The following is a 17,515-nucleotide window of genomic DNA, read 5'->3' on the forward strand; positions in this document are numbered from 1 at the left end:
CTCTTTTTTTCTTTTTTTTCTCCTTTTTCCCTCACATCTCCTGGCATTGTCACAAAACCTAGCGGCCAGGCATCAGTTTTCCACAGCAGTGTCAGCACTTGTGTGAGTATCCATCACAAGATGTTGGCATGTTTGCAAAGAGGACGCATGTTCTACAGCTGACGCAGCTGGCTGCGTGTGAGGGGTGAAAGGTCTTGTTTATAGTTTTGAAAAATCTAATTACACAGTTGTTGTGCAAGGAGGAGAAAAACTCTCAGCCAAAACCCAGCCTCCTACAAACAACCTCTGGAGGAAATTTCATATATAGCAGTGGTCAGATTGACAGTGACCTTACTGTGTATTAGTGAAAGTCAAGTTAATGATGTTCTCTTATTACTTTTAATACTGTGTGCTCATCAGAAACACTTGTAGCTCTTTTACACTTTTCATTACTGTGTATGTATGCTACTTGCTAAAAACAGAAATATTTTGCTCCACCAAGTGATCTATTTGGGTAAGACCAGATTAAAAGTTACCCAAATTCTTTACTACAGGGATGGAAGACGATGACTGACTCAAAACCCCTTAAAACGAAGTAGGGGTTTGCTGTTGAGTTCAGGCATTAAGTGTCTTARATTTGTATTTATTCTATTCCATGTCAGGTGCTTGGTTCAGTTGTAGAACTGACAATTTTTTGSTAGGTGTGTGATTGGTGACAGACAAGGCCCTGTTCTCCCATGTAGATCCATAAAGGTGAAATCCTCATCCTTGTGTAAAGCCTTCGGGCACTGCCTAGGCATAGAGCAAGACATAACAGGACCTGTTGTCTACTAAAGACTATAAAAGAAAATCCCTCCATCCTCTTTATACCCACCGAAATCTCCTGTTCTTTTGTTTGCCTTTCTTTAATAAAAAGTCCTAGCAGTGGCTTCTGGGAGGGTGGTTTCTTATGGTGAATTTAAGGTTGGTGCTGTCTGCTCTACAGATTTTATTACCTGGTTATCTCTTTTCCAAAATCTACCTGCTACAAAGTAAAGATTTCTTTTTGTGCCATGGTTTTTACAAGAAACACTRGCCTGGCAGCCCTAGAAATTTCATTTTCTACAGTTTTGCTTTAGGATGTTTTGTTTTAGTCGTTTTCGTACTTTATCATGTAATGTGCTGAGGAGTGAAATAACATGGGTATGCCTAGTCACAGATATTCCCTAGTGCTGCAGAGGCTTAATCATGTGGGCTCCTTCATGCCCTGGAAAGCTTCACAGAGGCTTGTGAGACTAACTTTGGCAGCTGGAAATCTTTCCAGAACGGAGTATTTTTTCATCCTGCTCTTAGACCATCTGATGTTGGATACTGGGCCAAATGGACCCCTGGTCTCTGCAGGTTTGTGAGCTCTGCCTTCACTGAAAGGGGAGGATGGGACAGGAGTTCTGGGGCTGTGGCCTTAGGTGTTGCTGGYGTCTCGGTGACCACGTTTCTGTTCTCTCGTGATCCCTCTCCTCCTCRCCCCGCACGTTTTCAGCTTGCACCAGTGCGGCCGTCTTCAAGAGTGTCAACTGCCTAAGATTAACTGATATGCATCCTCAGATAATACGTGTTTGACAAAGTGCTGTTCTCTTGTATTAGGATTCAGCGGATTGAGTGAGATGAAATGTGTCAAATGCGCTGAAAATTATTACTAAAAGGCAACAACAACAAAAGCCTCCTAACTCTACTGACAAAGGATGATGCAGGACTGATTCACAGCATGTTAATTCCAAATGCATCCCCATCTTTCTTTTCTTCTAGACTGTCTGCAATTTATTAATATAATTATTACTTCAACTGACATCCTGTGGATTGAGGACTTGTAGCTATGAAGAAAGCTACACAAACATATTTAGTTAAGTAACAAATCAAAAACCTTTCAAAGGGCAAGAATACCTACTGCCCCCATTTTGAGGTCTTCTAATAAACAGCAAGCTTGGAGCACAAATGGTAAGAAGCTTTGGCTTGTGCAAGTGTCACTCTGAGTAGTGGAGGTGTAATGAATTTACAAATAGGAAGGGTTTAATTGCTTGATCAGAGGTGATGCATGCGTGTAGGAAACCAATGTAAATGATGTTTTAAAGCCTGTCTTACCAGGAAGAAATTCAAGGTTTAACATGCAACATTTCTGGGGCTATTGAAGGCTGGTGGAATTTCAGAAATAGCATGAAACTAAATCTTGCAGAATTCCTTTTTACTGTAGGCTATTCTCCTGGTCAGTACTTCTGGGTTTTTTTTGTTGTTGTTGTTTTTTTTCTTCTTTTCTGTCTCACATAGGATAGCATTAAACATTTCTTTATAGTATTTTAATCAAATGGCAGAAAACCAAAAGTCACTAGGTCATCCYTACTGCCCTGAAAATTCAAAGAGAAGGGGTTTCAGTTGTGGTGTAATTGCCCTCAGGCCCATTGAAGTTACAGCACATCCCACCTTTCCAGCAAGCATGTGGCTTGCCTGAACTCAGTGGGCCACTGGTGTTGCTGATACCTCATCAAGTTGCAAGCAAATGTGTTGGAGGTTTCTAGTGTCTTGACACAGTTTGAAAGGGTTTAATTGCTAGCCGGAAAAGCAGCTTTTCTAATGAAGGGCAGCTGTTGTGCACTAAATGCTCTTGCTGGAAATGGTGTGGATCCTGCTATGTGCTCTGAGAGACAATGCAGCATCTTTCCRAGGGGAAGGTAACTTCTAGCATTTGGTTGTATAATGAGGAAGTTAGGCTGAATGGAACTTTGCATGAGAGTTATAAGACTAAGATGATGTAGGTGTCACTTATTTTGACAGGCTACTTAAAATTCCTTGTTTATTACTTTAACTACATCATTTTAGTTGTCAGTGTCAGGCTATGAAAGACTTAGTGGTAAAGTGAAATGAAGCAACAGAATTTAGAATAAAGATCTGGGTAGCTCCATGCTGCTGTTTGCAGGGTGTCAGTGTGCCTGTTAACAAACTGGATGCCGAAATCTCGTGTTTTGCACCAGATTAAGCATGGTGCAGTGACTGTGTGCAGCAAATGCAGGCTCCAAAATGGAAAGATAAAGCTAAGATCCTGATGCAGGTGAGTGCCTGTCCAGGGTGATGCAATCCTGTGGCTTGAATGCTCTCTAGAGAATAATGAGAAACAAAATCCACCCAAGCCTCCCAACACATTTCAAATAAGAAGTAATATATGCTGGCTTTGCTGTGCCTTCCAGGTGCTTATTCTTTGGAACGAATAGGTGCTGCTAGAGGCCAGTTCACCAGGTGATGGTGGTTGGTACAAGGCCACGTGGTCAGTCCTTAGTTCTCTTTTGCTGTTTTTTTCCAGTCGTCTCAGTAGCATATTGAGCCACATCTGTCTTGCATCCCCTCTAAATACTCTTTGCTCATGTATAGCTGGACCACTGGGCCAAGTGGCTTTATTAGCAGCAGTGAAACAGCTCATAGCTGGTGTTGATGAAGCTTTTTATTAGAGGACAGACTTATAACAGAGATGTTTCCTAAATCCTAACAGCCTTTGAAGCATAGCGAGGATTTGGAAAGGATTGTTTCCTAGCAATCTAGTACCCTGCTGATTCTTAGAGCTGACTTCCTTTTGGTTAAATGGCATCTTGTCTGTGRATGCCATTTTTCTGTGCTGCAAAGGCAGGCGTGCACATAGACATGTGCACTTGCATGCACATATACCAAATAATAGCAGTTAGCTTGTCAGAATTATTCAGAGTTCTGGCATTAATAAAATATTATTTGCATTAGAAAATGTTTTTCTAGTTAGAAAGTCCAAAGCAACTGAATTCTGGAGGACATTGTCTTTTATATAAGATGACATTAATGATAGAGCTACAGCCCTTTGTTTCCATTAACAATAGAAATGCTGCACTATTAAAAATATAGAGTGACATAAAAAGGCCATAATATGATAAACAAAACATGAAGGCAAAACTAAGTCTTTTTTTCCCATAGGAGGTAAGATATTGTTGATAATGGTAAAACTAATAAAGATCACCCTCTACACTATTTAATTTGTTTCTTTTAAAAGATTTGACAGGGTGTATAGTAGTTTCTTGTTGTATTTCAAATGGTGGACGGTCCAAACTTGACCAATGTCTTGGGTGTTAATATCCTAAGAGTAGCTTTTAACCAAAGTAGCTCCTTCTAAGCTGCCTGCTGCTGCTGCTTTRGGAAGCTAGTTCCACTCAGGGCCCTGCGACACAGAGAAATAGAAATATAAGAGATTTCAGAAAGGGGGGTGTTTGTGGTGGAAGCTTCTGAAATGTAAACCTGAGCTGGCTGGTGGCCAAAGTCTGCAGTTGCTGCAGGCCTTGGTAGTTATGAAGGTAGGAGCTCTGCAATGTGAGCAGCATAAAGATCAAAGAAGCTGGCTTTTATTTTTATCTACGCTAAATAAAGCCTATTACAAGGAAAAATGTCTGCGATTGCTGGTGTTGAAATAGAGCCTCTTTACATGTAAATGCTTTGGGCGACCTGCACGGGATCAAGGCATCTTTCCATTTAGCTTTCTCTATCTTACTATTGCAGTGGGGATATATAKGGTTAGGATATGCCATTTACAGTAAGTTACAGGACACTTCATGATTCATACTTTCCACTCAGGTGAGTGCTCTCTYGCCCCCTTTTTCTGTTTTGCAAATGTGGGTTAAGACCCTGTTAAGAATGAGAAAGCTSAAGTTGATTATTGGGGATCCATTCTGCCAGGTTTTCTGAGACTTTCCAATGTGATATAATTGCAAATAAAGGAAGTTCCAGAGTTGGTGTCCAAAGCAAGTAGAATGCTTTTGGTAAGCACAAAACATTTATTCTTGATGTGGCTTTTGTCTGATGCCAAGCTATACAGGTATTGATAGATGGATTTTTATGTGGAAAATGGCGCTCCACTTTTAGCTGTTGGATGAACTTCAGCTTTGACTACCCAGTATAATGTTCAACTATGCCAAGAATATGACTAGTTACATATTCAGCCAGCAAGGGGAGGTCCTTCCCACATAGTAGGGTTTTTTTCTGATTCTGTTAGCTGGACAGTGGCTGATTTCAGTGGCTGGTGGATTGAGACTGTCTCCTCTAGTAGAATCACTGACCGACTTGCATTAAAAAAAGTAGCCCCCCCCCCCCCCTTTTTTTTTCCAGAAGCTGATAAAAAGAAGAAGATTTTGTGTTTGTAGAGAAAAAAGTAACTTTATAAGAGAATGTATGGAGAGTCAGGAATCCTAGGATCCGTCTGGTCRTGCCTGTGCTCCTGTCTTAGGTCAGGGAGGGTTTGTTGATATGGTTTGTTGTGAAACCTTGCCTGGAAATGATGTTGGAAGAACAGTGAATGGCCTCCGAGAAGAGTATTACTGCTTGTTCAAAAGTTGTCTCGTCAAAGTGCCAATAAAATAATCTCTTAACACAAACAAACAAAAACTGTCCTGACAACCACGTGCACTGTGTAGCTTGCTGGGACTCTTTCATCAGTCATTCGACTGAATAATGTTTTATCAAGATGTGCAGAAAACCTCGTACTTTCCCTTCTTGAGGGTGAAATATTACAGAATCCCCTTAAACACACTGAGGAGATGAGCGTGGTTATTCCACAGCACCAACCTRTGAAATAGCCCTGGTACGATTCATCCTCAGAAGTTTAGGCATGTTTTTGTGGCTTGTTTCCAAACCCAAATGGTGATTCGGTAGCCTGTATGGAGTGATACTGTCCCAAGATGAAGTTGCCTTGCTAGCTGTGCTTGGGGAGCACTCCAGCAGTGAAAGCAGTCAGAGAAATCAGGTTTTTTTCTATGGTGCAGGGCTCTTGGGTGGACCTCTCCTTAGTACTCTGGTGTCCTAACAGATAAGACATTCTACTTGCGGGTCTGTGAGAAATTAGCTTACAGTTAAGCTCTGCTCGGGAATGGGGCAGGCTTTCAATACAGATTATTTTTAAATAGTAGTTTTATCACTCCTAGCAAACATTCTGATTATCTAGCATAAACTCCAGCTTTAGGGAGATTCCTTGCTAATTTTTTTTTCCCTCCTAGTCTGTGTAGTTGACAAACAAGATTAAGGGATTCATTGATGTGAAAAATACCAAAATCACTGTAGGCTTTTGTCTTTCTCACTTTCTCAGAACATATATGAGAGAATCCTTGTCCTCATATTGCCTTAGATTTAGACAGGCTTTTGAGATTTTCTTTTTTTTTTTTCCTGCCTTCTTGCAGATGAAATAAAAGTTAATGTTGTTATTTTTCCATGTCCCAGACCTTGTCACTCTCCCCAGCTTTTTCCTCTCCCTTTTCTTCTAACCCATATGATCTCTCATTTTTCATTTGGCAAGTGACAGATCCAAGAGTGTTATAAGAAAAGGACCAGAGCAGGAATCCTCACTTATCAGAATTTGATTACCAGTATTGTTGAACCTCCTCTTTTCTATGGTTATTAGKACATTTTCATCAAATGAATATTCAAGTGTTGTAAATTCAGCATATACTATTTCTATTTCAGGTAGTGGTGAGAGGCTTATTCTGTAAATATTAAAGCCACTTTTTAAAGTTTAARCCTTTGTGTTACTATATTGTTTCTCAAGTTTGCATGTGTATGCACATAGCTATATACGTACTTCTCAAGTTAGAATGTGAATCACAAGATAGCATCCTAATTTGCTCTCCTGAGTTGTTTTCCCTCTCCTGTTTCGGTAGAACTCCACAGCTATGCCCAAGCCAGAGCAGCACTGTGATATTTGAGGCATATAAAGTGCATTACTGCAATTTCCTCCTTTTAAAGAAAGTTGCTCAAAACAAGAGGCCTCTGGGGCATCAGTATGCTCAACCCAGAGAAGATGGGACATACAGCTCATCATCTGTGTACTTAGCCATTGCCTTTAAAAAAAAATATATATATATATATATATATATAGAGAGAGAGAGAGAGAACATTCAGCTGTTTGCTTCATTTATTGTGACCACTTATCACTTCTCAAAGTAAGAAGTCCTTAGAAAATGGAAAATTCCTTTTTTGGCAAGTTAATAAACTTGTTTCTTGTAAAAGTGTTAAGGTTCTCTTTCCTGGTTAGCAAAGGCATCTTTGCGTGCTGTTATTCAGTACTGCTCCTGGATATTCAATACTTGCTTTGGTGTTTGGGTTTGTTTTTGATAGTTTTTTTTTTCTTTTGAGTCTGTTTTTTGAGTCTGCTTTGTCTGTTTCTCATAATTCATTGCTGGTGATGCTTGTAACTTAGTCMAGTAAAAGCTGAAGAGCTGGAGCCGTGTTCAGAGCAAGCACCTCATGCCATGCAGGGCAAGGTTTGTATTCCCAAAAGACCTTTGTTTAATGTCACGACAGCAGATGAGGCAGTTTCTGTTTATAAACTGGTGTTTTGGGCCTGCAGACCTTCATCATGGTGGAAACAACACAGAGAAGTAACTGTCCTTGTTCCAGTGCATTAACATTTTAAGTGGATTGATTGAAGTTACATATGAGGTTACATATGCTTGTTTATGTGAAAGTCATGGAGATAGAAGCACATGAATAAGTGAAGAGTTATAATAAGTGAATATATAATATATATATATAAGGGAATATATATTAAGTGAAGAATAGGCACATGTAGGAGAACTTTTTTAATTTTTTGGTTTCAATTCAAAGGTTGTATGCATACACGTTGCCCCTAGTACGGAGAGAGGCTGTATAGCAGTTTATAAATCTAGAATGATAATTACACAATTTAACATAAAGTGCTATGGCTAACTTTGTCTTGGGGCATATATGTGATACCAGAGCTTGCCTTAGATTATGYTTGGGTTAATTGAGGAGAAGTTGAGGAAAACTGTCCTTACAGAATGGATGAAAGTACTGTTCAAGTGGGTTTATTAGTGGTGGGAACCTCTTGAAGTAAAATGAGCTTTGCTGTAAGTATGACCGAACACTGCTTTGCTTTTCACACTCCTAACGTGTGTGCTGCTTGCCTGCTAACCATGGCTAAAAGGCATGAAGTCACAGGCAGCTATTAAAACATTTAGATTCCTGGCTTGTAAATACTGCATTTTTCAAAGACTTGGAGTGAAATCCAGTCTTATGTTTCTCGTTCTTTCCAGTTCATACCCATTGGGATGCAGCATTTGTGCAAGAATCAATTATCCATTTGTTAGTCAGAGAAGCTTTACAAATTATACATTAGCAGATTGATTTCTCAGGTTCACCATTGGGGGAACTGATAGCATAAGGTGGGTTGGTGATGAGTGTCAGGGGAGAAGGAGTTGCCACAAAGAACACAATTAAAAGAAGCTTTCTGAGTGGCCGTGAATTTACTCCTAATTGAAGAGCTGACATAATCCATACTAAGTGTGTTTATTTCAAGCGTTTTACATTAGGTAATTGATTATCACATGAGGTGCATTTGTTGATAGAAGCTTGATTTTTTTTGTTTTTTCAATTTTTTTCTTTAAGATTTTGCAAAAGCCTGTATTTAGATCCGTGTGTGCAAGATGCCTGCTAGCTTTTTTCTTCTCCCTAAACTTTTCTTTCTTCCATTAAGGTAACATTTTTTTGTTCTATAATGTCAGCTTGACATTATTGATTTTGAGCAGTCAAACTTACTTATGTTGTCCAGAATTCCAAACATGTCTCCATCAGAAATAAAACTGCAGCTAATGGAAATTCAGCTGAATGCATTTTTTTCCTTCTCTACTGGAACTTCAACACTCTATAAAATTCTGATGCTCTTCTCAGGTTAATCGTTTCAGTATATTTTCCTCCCTATCTAGCAGAATACTTCTTACTGCTGGGTTAGAACTATATTGCTTTCAAAATACTGTGTTAATATTATTTATACAGTTCTCTAAGTATAACCGTGCCTATGAAGTTGTGRTTCTTTGTTGGTTGATTCATATCTAGTGCCCAGACTAAATTGGGGAAAAGAATATGATCCATCATAGTTCTAATTAATGATATGCAATTTTTGTCACTTTATGTGAAGAGGTCATAGTTTTATAGTGTAGGGTTTTAGATTAGAYTATCTTTATTAATTGAGTAATAACTTTGGAATATGTTTCAAATTTTATATTTGTACCTCAGAGTACTGTTGTAACTTTTCTTTTTGATTAAAATAAATGCSTGCAACTCTGGAGAGGTGGCTTTTTTTTGTTRTTGTTGTTTTGGAGTTTTTTTAATAAATCTTATTTTAAGTACCTTTGTAACAAACAATTGACTGAGCCCCAGAGCATCCCCTGGTCATAACGGCAAGTGATCAGTCCTCAGACTGTGGAAAGGCAGTGACTGCAAGTGCCATCTCTAATCTTGAGCAATTCCTGCTTTGTCAACCTGTGGCTGTTGCARGAAGGGACTTTCCCCCCCTTTTTTCTTTCGTAAGCATAGAGAATTAAGCACAAACTATTGTAGGTGTCATCTGGAATACAGCTTAGGAAAAGCAAGGGTGGATAGTTGTGACTTTGTGGCTCAGCTAGTAACCCTTATAGAGGAAATGAATAAACAATAACAAAAAACAGGGGAGAAAATGCAGCAAAGCAGGAGAATGGAGCCCTCCAAGTTATCTGTGCTCCTGTTTTTTTTTTTTCTGAAATTCCTTAGTTATCCACAAGCTATTGAGAGCACACAAATATAGTTAAATCTGAAATAGTGAGTAGCTTTGAGTGGCTTAGCAGCATGTTTATGAAATAATTGATATTAAAAGATGAGCTTTAACTGGTTCTGAAAGAAACATTTTGTTTCAGATAACATACATACCATTATTTCTTATTGCCTTTGTTTTTCTGATTTTTCTGGGTAGTTTTAGATGCAAATCTTGGATGTCACCCCAAGGAGCACAGTTCTGGAAATGGTTGGCTTGACTGTATTCAGACTTCAATATTCAGACTTGGCTGTTTTGAAGTTCTGGGTTTATCATCACTTCCTGAACACTGTGGCCTGTCAGGAAAGTATCCCGTGGTTCCAATGCAACTTGAACTTCGGCAAAGAATAAAAATGAAAAATTCTTCCATGATTACTTTTCCTTGAGTACATTATCCAAAAAAATTTAAATGCCCCTTTTTTTTCCTCTCTCTCCCTCCACATCCTTCTTCTGTACAGGAAAGAGATTTTGACTTACTAGGAAGCATTAGTTAGGTGAGCACAGTTGCACATTTTGTCTCCAAACCATGCCATATGACTTCCAGACATCAGCAGGTAGATGAATCCATTCTCCTGCTCTTCACCTTCCTCTTGAGTGCTATGATATTATAGGTAGCATATCTCACCGCCAGCCTCCAACTTTGTCACAACTGTTTACCAGCAACCTTGGCTTGGAGCACTGGGTTGTCCACGCTCCGGCGTCTCCGTTTGGTTTCTCTCTGCCTGAGGCTCTGCTGTGGCCAAGAGCCTTGGAGCAGCCTGGCCCATGGAACTGCTGATGGATGCACCCTTATGAGGACATGGATGCTGATGGCAGATGCAGGCTCTGGAGAGGTGGGAACGTGGCCAAAGGAACGTTGTAACTTCTTGTCTGGCCMTATGTCAGGGCAATGCTGTTTAGGATGGATTTTTCCCGTTCCAATTGCAGAGTAATAAAGAGAAGGATCTTTGTGAGAATGTTGTGTCAATACTARCTTTGATACCACCAGGATCAAAAAAGATGCCCATTTCAGAAGTTAAACTCAGTTAAGCCTTCTGTGCTTGTCCTCTTGGGGACTGGAGATGTTTCCCATGGGTAAGGGAATGGGGGAGATGGGGAGGGAAGAAAAGAAAGCGTGCACAAGACAGACCAACAGACAGACCAGCAAGGCAGTCGGAGTTTCCACGAGGGTTGTGACCACCCCAGTCCATTGCTGGTCTTGCACCCTGCCTTTGAGCTGATGTCACCCCAATGCATCAGCATCCAGTCATGCTGGAAGAGGGCACGCTTTCCTATGAGAAAAATAAAATGATGGATTGCTGCCCCGATAGATTGGTGAGTCACCAGTTGAATTATAAGAGATACTACAGATGGTAAAATATAGTGTGGTGCAGGGGTGCATGCTGAAGGTGAGCTGTGCAGCAAGGGGTCACAAAAGAGGTCCTAATTAGTGGGCTTCTCCTCCTCCTCCTCTGCTGTTGGAATGAGGGCCTTCCTCTGTATTTCTTTATACCTTGTATTGGCAGTTGCCAGGAGCCAGGGCTGCTGTTGTGGAGTGAGCAAGAGGGTCTCCCATGAGCAAGGGCAGATGACGTGAGCAGATAAAGAGGATCCAAGACTGATCAGCTGCCTGTGCTGTTGGCAACGTGCTCGTTTCTGGTTTCAAAATCCAGCAATTCCACATGTTTCCTCCATGGCTAAGTAAAATTTTGTCAGAGCACGTGAATCAAGGCAGGGTGCAGCAGGAAGACGTGCAGTGTTCTGCARTAAGGCAACGTGGGGCCAAGGGTGACGCCTCCTGCGCATAGGGAAGCAGGGAAGCCAAGGGCTGGCAYCATCGTGGTCCCGTCGCCTCACATCCCTGCTGCAGAGAAGGATGTAGTGGTGCAGTGGTGATTTAAAAATARCTGTATGAATTGATAATGTTATTGGGGAAGTTTGCTTGCTTGCTTTCCAAGGTAGAGATGAGGAAAACTGTATTTTCCTAACTTAGTTATTTCTTGGAAATCTATGGGAGAAAGCTTTCTACAGGCTATCAGAAGACTGTGTTTCTTCTATAGGTTGTTCATCTGGACAGTGTTTTATATAACTCTTACGGTGATTCCAACTCCAGCTGTGATATCATGTATAAGGATGTGTAATGTTTTTGAGGCAGTTTTGTAGCATGYGATGTGACCTCCACCACTGCTCCAGTGGCACGTCCTTTTCACAGGAATGTGTGATGGGGCTTTTCTTTTCTCATGCTCAGAATCAATTAACTGATGTGTRTCTTGTGGTGTTGTCCATTCAAAATCTTACAAGAATTTGAAACATTGCTCTGGAAGAAGCAAGACATTTATTTGGGTGAAGATCTTTCAGTGATGCTTGAAACGATGAGGTATCTTTTATGGTGGTTCATGGCAGTTAAGAAGGTTCTTGGTGCTTGAATATGGATAGGCAATATAATATACTATATATTATTGAATATAATATATATAATATATTATGAATATAGTTCATGGGAGAATGTGCATAGTATCGCTCAAAAAATTTTGTAAGTTAGTCCTCACTAYTTAATGTGAGGATAGATACTTAGGTTGAAGTAAATAGTTACAGGTGCTATATAACCCTGTAGGTTACAACCAAAAGAATGTCTTAAATGAATGAGGAAAACTAAAGTTTATGAAACTGGTGCAGCTTTGAAACTTATATCAATATTTGCATGAGAACAACTGCACTTGTGTTACACCACGCTATTTTCTAGTACTAGCTTCTGTAAATACTCCTAGAGGCAAAAAATGAAAGCTAGAAAAGGGATTTACTGGAAGAAATAATTACCAGTATTGCCATCAGACCAAACCAGAGAATTTTCAGTTATTTTTGATGKCTCCATGGTCAGCATGTTTTATGCTATATTTTGATAATAGGAGAGATTCGTGTGGTGCCCAAGTCAAATTCTTCAGTTCTGGCAGCATGGCACTTCATAACAGCTCCAAAGCTGTGAAACAAGTTGGTAGAAAAAATATCCAGTTTCTGGAGTAGCTGAAAGACTGGAAAGAATGTTGTGCCAATGTTGTGGCAGTATTGCAGAAATACTTGTTTATATATATGGATGTATATGGATGTGTGTATATATATATATATGGATGTATATGGATGTGTATATATATATATATATGGATGTATATGGATGTGTGTGTGTATATAAAATAATATATAACATAATTTATATGTGTATATAAAAACAACATATATAGAACATATATATACACACATGTATATACATTATATATTTGGGGATTTGTGCAACTAAGGATTGTACGATGTTCAATACATAAATCTCAAGATTGGGGCGATTAAAACATGTATGGTTGCTGTGTACATTTGATGTTTTTTTTTCTTTTTTTAGAGCCCAGTGAAGATAAATCAGATCAGCCTGGATGAAAGTGGAGAACACATGGGGGTATGCTCGGAAGATGGCAAGGTACAACTAACCCATTTGTATATTTAATGAGAGAGTAGTAGTCCTCAGTATTCAACTTCAGATAATGCTGATACCTGTGGAGCTAATTCCAAAGCTTAACACCCTTTTGACCATCCATTTTAGGGACTGGGCTCACCTTTGAATACTCAAAATTTAAGTCAAGTATATTTTACACAAATGTGCCGTAGGAAAAGTAATTACAAGAATGTCAATAATGTAACTGGTATTAAGCTGATTAACAGCTGTGGCAGGAGGACATGTCACCTTAATCATTACTGCTGTGCCTGTTATACTTCAGTGACTAGTCTGCTGTTCCAGCAAGACAGTAGTTTAATGCTTTTCTGCTATAAATCCACAAAATTGGATTTTGTGGGCATGATTTCTGTGGGCTGGTGGTTTTCATTTTTACACACGTTATGAATGTTTCTCTTGAATTATAGAATCTTTTGATAAGCAATCATAGTTTATCAGAAGAATAAAGTGTCTTACAACAGCCACATTAAAAAAATGTAAAATCAATATATGTACAGTTTCCTAAAAAACTGGCACCCACTTCCTTGACTGAGGACATACATCATTTGTGCAGTGTATAACTAACAATTATCAGTGCTTCTCTGGAATGTTGAGCTGTGACATTTAGTGGTTTTGGTGATTGATTTTCCACTTATAAGAATGTCTTTTTTGTTTTTAAGTCGATGGCAGTCTTTTCTAATGTTGGTTTACAATGAGAACATTCTAATGCACAGGGTATATTTAAGCTTATTTTTGAATATAATGTTCATAGACAAATGCAGTGCACTAAAAATCATTTAAATCATTTCTCAGTATACATCCAGCTCGCTGAGTAGAAAATTTTTTACGGAGGAGACTTGAGGGGGAGTGTTGCTGATCCTAATGTATCTATTCCATCAGTAAAAGTTATATAAATTAAAGCCAAAACTTCATCTTGCAGGAGGCAAAATGGCAAAACAGATCCTTTACACTGTGTATATTGGCTTTTTTTCCTTCTAAAGTAAGGTGGCTTACCCTTTTTTCTCCTCAACAGGCACAGAACCAGTTTATGTTTGCAAGCCTTTTGTTTCTCAAAGATATCTTGATGTCAGTGTCTTGACACAGTAATTGGGATACTAGTGCCTATCAAAGTGGGTTGTAGAATTTTACAGCCAGTGAGAAATGCAGCAAGAGTAACATAATTGTCTAAGCAAGATAAGGGAAGGATCAGTAATTGTGTAAGGTAATAAAAAACGTTGAGCTAGCGTGGTTGGTTTGGGTTTCTGCAGGGGATGGGGGGACAAGCACTTCTTAAGCTGCTCAGATGTGAGACTGTGGATTACTGACTTGAAATATATACATTGCAGCAAGACTTGCAAGCCACACAAATTTTCGTACAATGTATTAATGTTAAAAATGCATATTGACTTTAGGAATGTGCAAAAATACCCCATAATCTTTCCTATGGTGTGACTGTATTTGAAAAGGCCAAAACACTATTATTTTAAATTATGAGTTCTATCTTTAGCTAGTGAACTGTTGTGTGTCCAGTAGGTGATTGTGACAAAGCAGTTTAAACTCTTTCTTTTTGCCAAAAAAGGGCTACTTTTAATGCTTTTCATACAAGAATGGATCCAAGACTGCGTGGAGTATGACAAGTACATTATTAATCATATTTTCTCCTCTAAAGTTGGGGGTTATTGCTGCCTCACAACAATTTTAGAGTAAAATATAGTAACATTTTACTCTAAAAAAATTCATCTGGAGACTTGGAAGGCCTGGTTGTTTTAAAAGTTAGACTTTTACGCTTATCCCAGAAAGATGTGTCTCAATGAAAGAGTCCAGATAAAAAAATGAGTAAAAACAGCTACTTGTATGTGGTGCTGCAGAATAAGAATGGCAGAAAATCCGGGCTAGAAAAATGTAGCACCTGTGGGTTGTGGGTGGTAAATTCCCACCCTRCCATGTGTCTGCTCACTTGCTCCAATGTCACTTTTTATATTATAAAAAATTGATTGAAAGAGTCATGCAAGTGGCTGCAAGGTCATCAGACAGTGTCCTGCTGGTGACTATGTTCCATGCTTGGCCAGCTAAGGTTTTGTCAGCCACTTGCAGCTTTCCTGCAAAGTCACTTCTTGGAAGATGTTYCTTACAAATGGACTCTGCAGCTGGTCACCACCTGCACGGAAGGAGAAGAACCCAAAGCTCYACAACCACGTGGCTTGTCCAGCTGTGACAGGACAAGCGTGGCCGACTGTCTAGGGAAAATGGCTGGATTTTGAAATATTAGGATATGAGGAGATGCTTATGCTAGAAACAAATAGCACATTTTGCTATTTTTTCTCTGGAGGGAGGGCATTTTTGCTTACTTATAGACTGAGGAAATACCTGGGTCTGACTCTCAGTTCCTCTAAATCATTATTAAGTCTTTATCTAATGGTAATATAATTTGCACCATTTTTGGCCTGTAACCTTTTCTACCAAAAGAAATAGATATTATACTAAAAACAGGTTGTTCTTATTTTAGTGTCACATTCCATGCCTGTAATAGTGTTTGTTAACAATACCCGTAAAGTGTTAAATTTCATATATTTCAAAAAAATGGGACTCTTGAGTAGAATGTGTTTGTTCCCTTGAGGTTTTGACCACCAAAAAATTGGCTGCCTCTTTCAAATATGGAAGCTGGGAAACAGCAAAGTCTGGATGCACTGAATATGTTGGATACTTGATAATTAAAATCAGAGAACTGACAAAATATAATGGACTCCTATCATAAAGCCCTTTTCCAGATACTTAAAAACATCATCATCTGAGTGAGGATAGAAAGTAGAAATGGATAAATGCAATACAGCTTTGTAATATTGGAGGAATCACTTTCTCTCTGTAGAATAAAAGACATTAAGAAGTAATAAACTGTTATATGGTGTCTCTAGAGTAAACATGATAACATGTATTTTATGCTGAGTTGTTTTTTCCTCTTCCATTAACTGTCTCTGTTTTGTTCCCGAACTCTTAAAGAAACGTCATACTGCTATATCCCAGCAGTATTACAGAAATGTTGGCAGAACTGTTGCTAATGTTAATTTTGATTAATTTGTTTTAATTTGAGAATCATTTTTGTTGTTGTTGTTTTTGAGCAGGTTGATTTTATGGTTGATTTTTTTAACATTTTTTTTTTCTTTCTCCTTTCTTAACCTCTGCTTCTTATTTTTAGTCTGTTGCAGTGGGTATACTGTGCCAATGTTTATCCATCAATAGTTTGATATTAATCAAACTATTTTGTTTGGAAACAAAAACCCAGAAAACAAAATCCTGTAGAAAGGAAGATTTTCTAGGCTTTAAGCCAAGCTCAACTCAAATGTACTGCTTTGGTTGGCTTACATAATCACAGCTTTGTGATGCTTCTCAGTGTCTCCAGATATTGCATTCTGTAGATTCGTGTCCAGTGATATTAGAATTGATCTTTTCAYAGCCACATCAAGTCTTATTCTGGAGCATGGCGCTGCCTGGCTTTGTTCTGCACATTTTGTTGAGAGTGTCTTGTGTTCAGCTTTTCTTGACCACAGAGACTAGAATATAGCCAAGGGAGCACCAGAAAAGAGGGCTGCGTGATTAAACCTGAGCGAGAGCTTTCCAAGGCAGATTTGTTGCCAAATGCAGCTTTTCCAAATGAACTGCATGGGGCACAGGGCTGTCTTTTCCTTCTCATCACATAGGTGATGTTGCACAAAGAATAATGAGCCTAAAAGAAGGCTGTGCTTACAAAATATCTGAAAAGCCCCATTTCTAGGGTCATGTCATCTAAGAAGTCTAACAAAATTTCTTCCACTTCATACCTTATTATGTCTTTTGTAATGAAAGCAGGTTAAAATCTGTTAATGCTCTTGATGTAAAAACATACATACATTTTATGTTGAGCATTCTTCAGGGGGATTAATTCTGATTGAAAGATATTCTGATGGCCTGTGGTTACAGTTGCAACACTGACTATTAAATGTACTGAGGCATCAGCATCAATGAGAAGGGAGGATTCTTCAAAGACAGACATTCCCAGTGGTCATGGAATAAAACCAAAAGCACTGAATGCATTTGGGAGAAGCAGAGGACACCAAAAAAAAATTATGGGGCTTGATTTTCAGGCTAGTTTTGCTTTATTGTCACAACTTTCTTTTTTTCTATGTAAAATGTTATGTGCAGCTTCCTTGAAACCTCTCTGTATTGGTTGGGGGGAAAAAGAATCTTTCCAGTTTCTTCTCAGAAAAGAGAAGCCTCTAATTTACTTTTCCCTAATGTTTCTGTGTTGCTTATACCTTACTTGGATTAGTATCTGTTAAACAGATCTGATTGGCCTAAAGCAAAAGTAAATCTTCGTTCTTGCAGTGTTTGGGAAGGAAAAAGAAGTTAAATACTTCTGCACTTCGGAAAATACTTAAACTTCTTCCATACTAGAATCCAGAGAAGTTTTAATTACTTTGAATTGTTAAACATAA

At 38.8% G+C, this 17,515-nt stretch overlaps 1 protein-coding gene across 1 annotated transcript in view; it reads left to right on the forward strand.

The window, feature by feature from the left end:
• Positions 1-17,515, forward strand: part of VPS41 (VPS41, HOPS complex subunit) — an 87,894-nt gene that overhangs the window by 17,891 nt on the left and 52,488 nt on the right. Inside the window, exon 4 of the mRNA XM_026034982.1 lies at positions 12,960-13,034. Within this exon, the coding sequence (XP_025890767.1) occupies positions 12,960-13,034 (75 nt within the window). The remainder of the gene's footprint in view (positions 1-12,959; positions 13,035-17,515) is intronic.

This window comes from Nothoprocta perdicaria, unplaced genomic scaffold (assembly GCF_003342845.1).
Source record: "Nothoprocta perdicaria isolate Ctin4 unplaced genomic scaffold, notPer1 scaffold_154, whole genome shotgun sequence".
Classification (NCBI taxonomy): domain Eukaryota; kingdom Metazoa; phylum Chordata; class Aves; order Tinamiformes; family Tinamidae; genus Nothoprocta; species Nothoprocta perdicaria.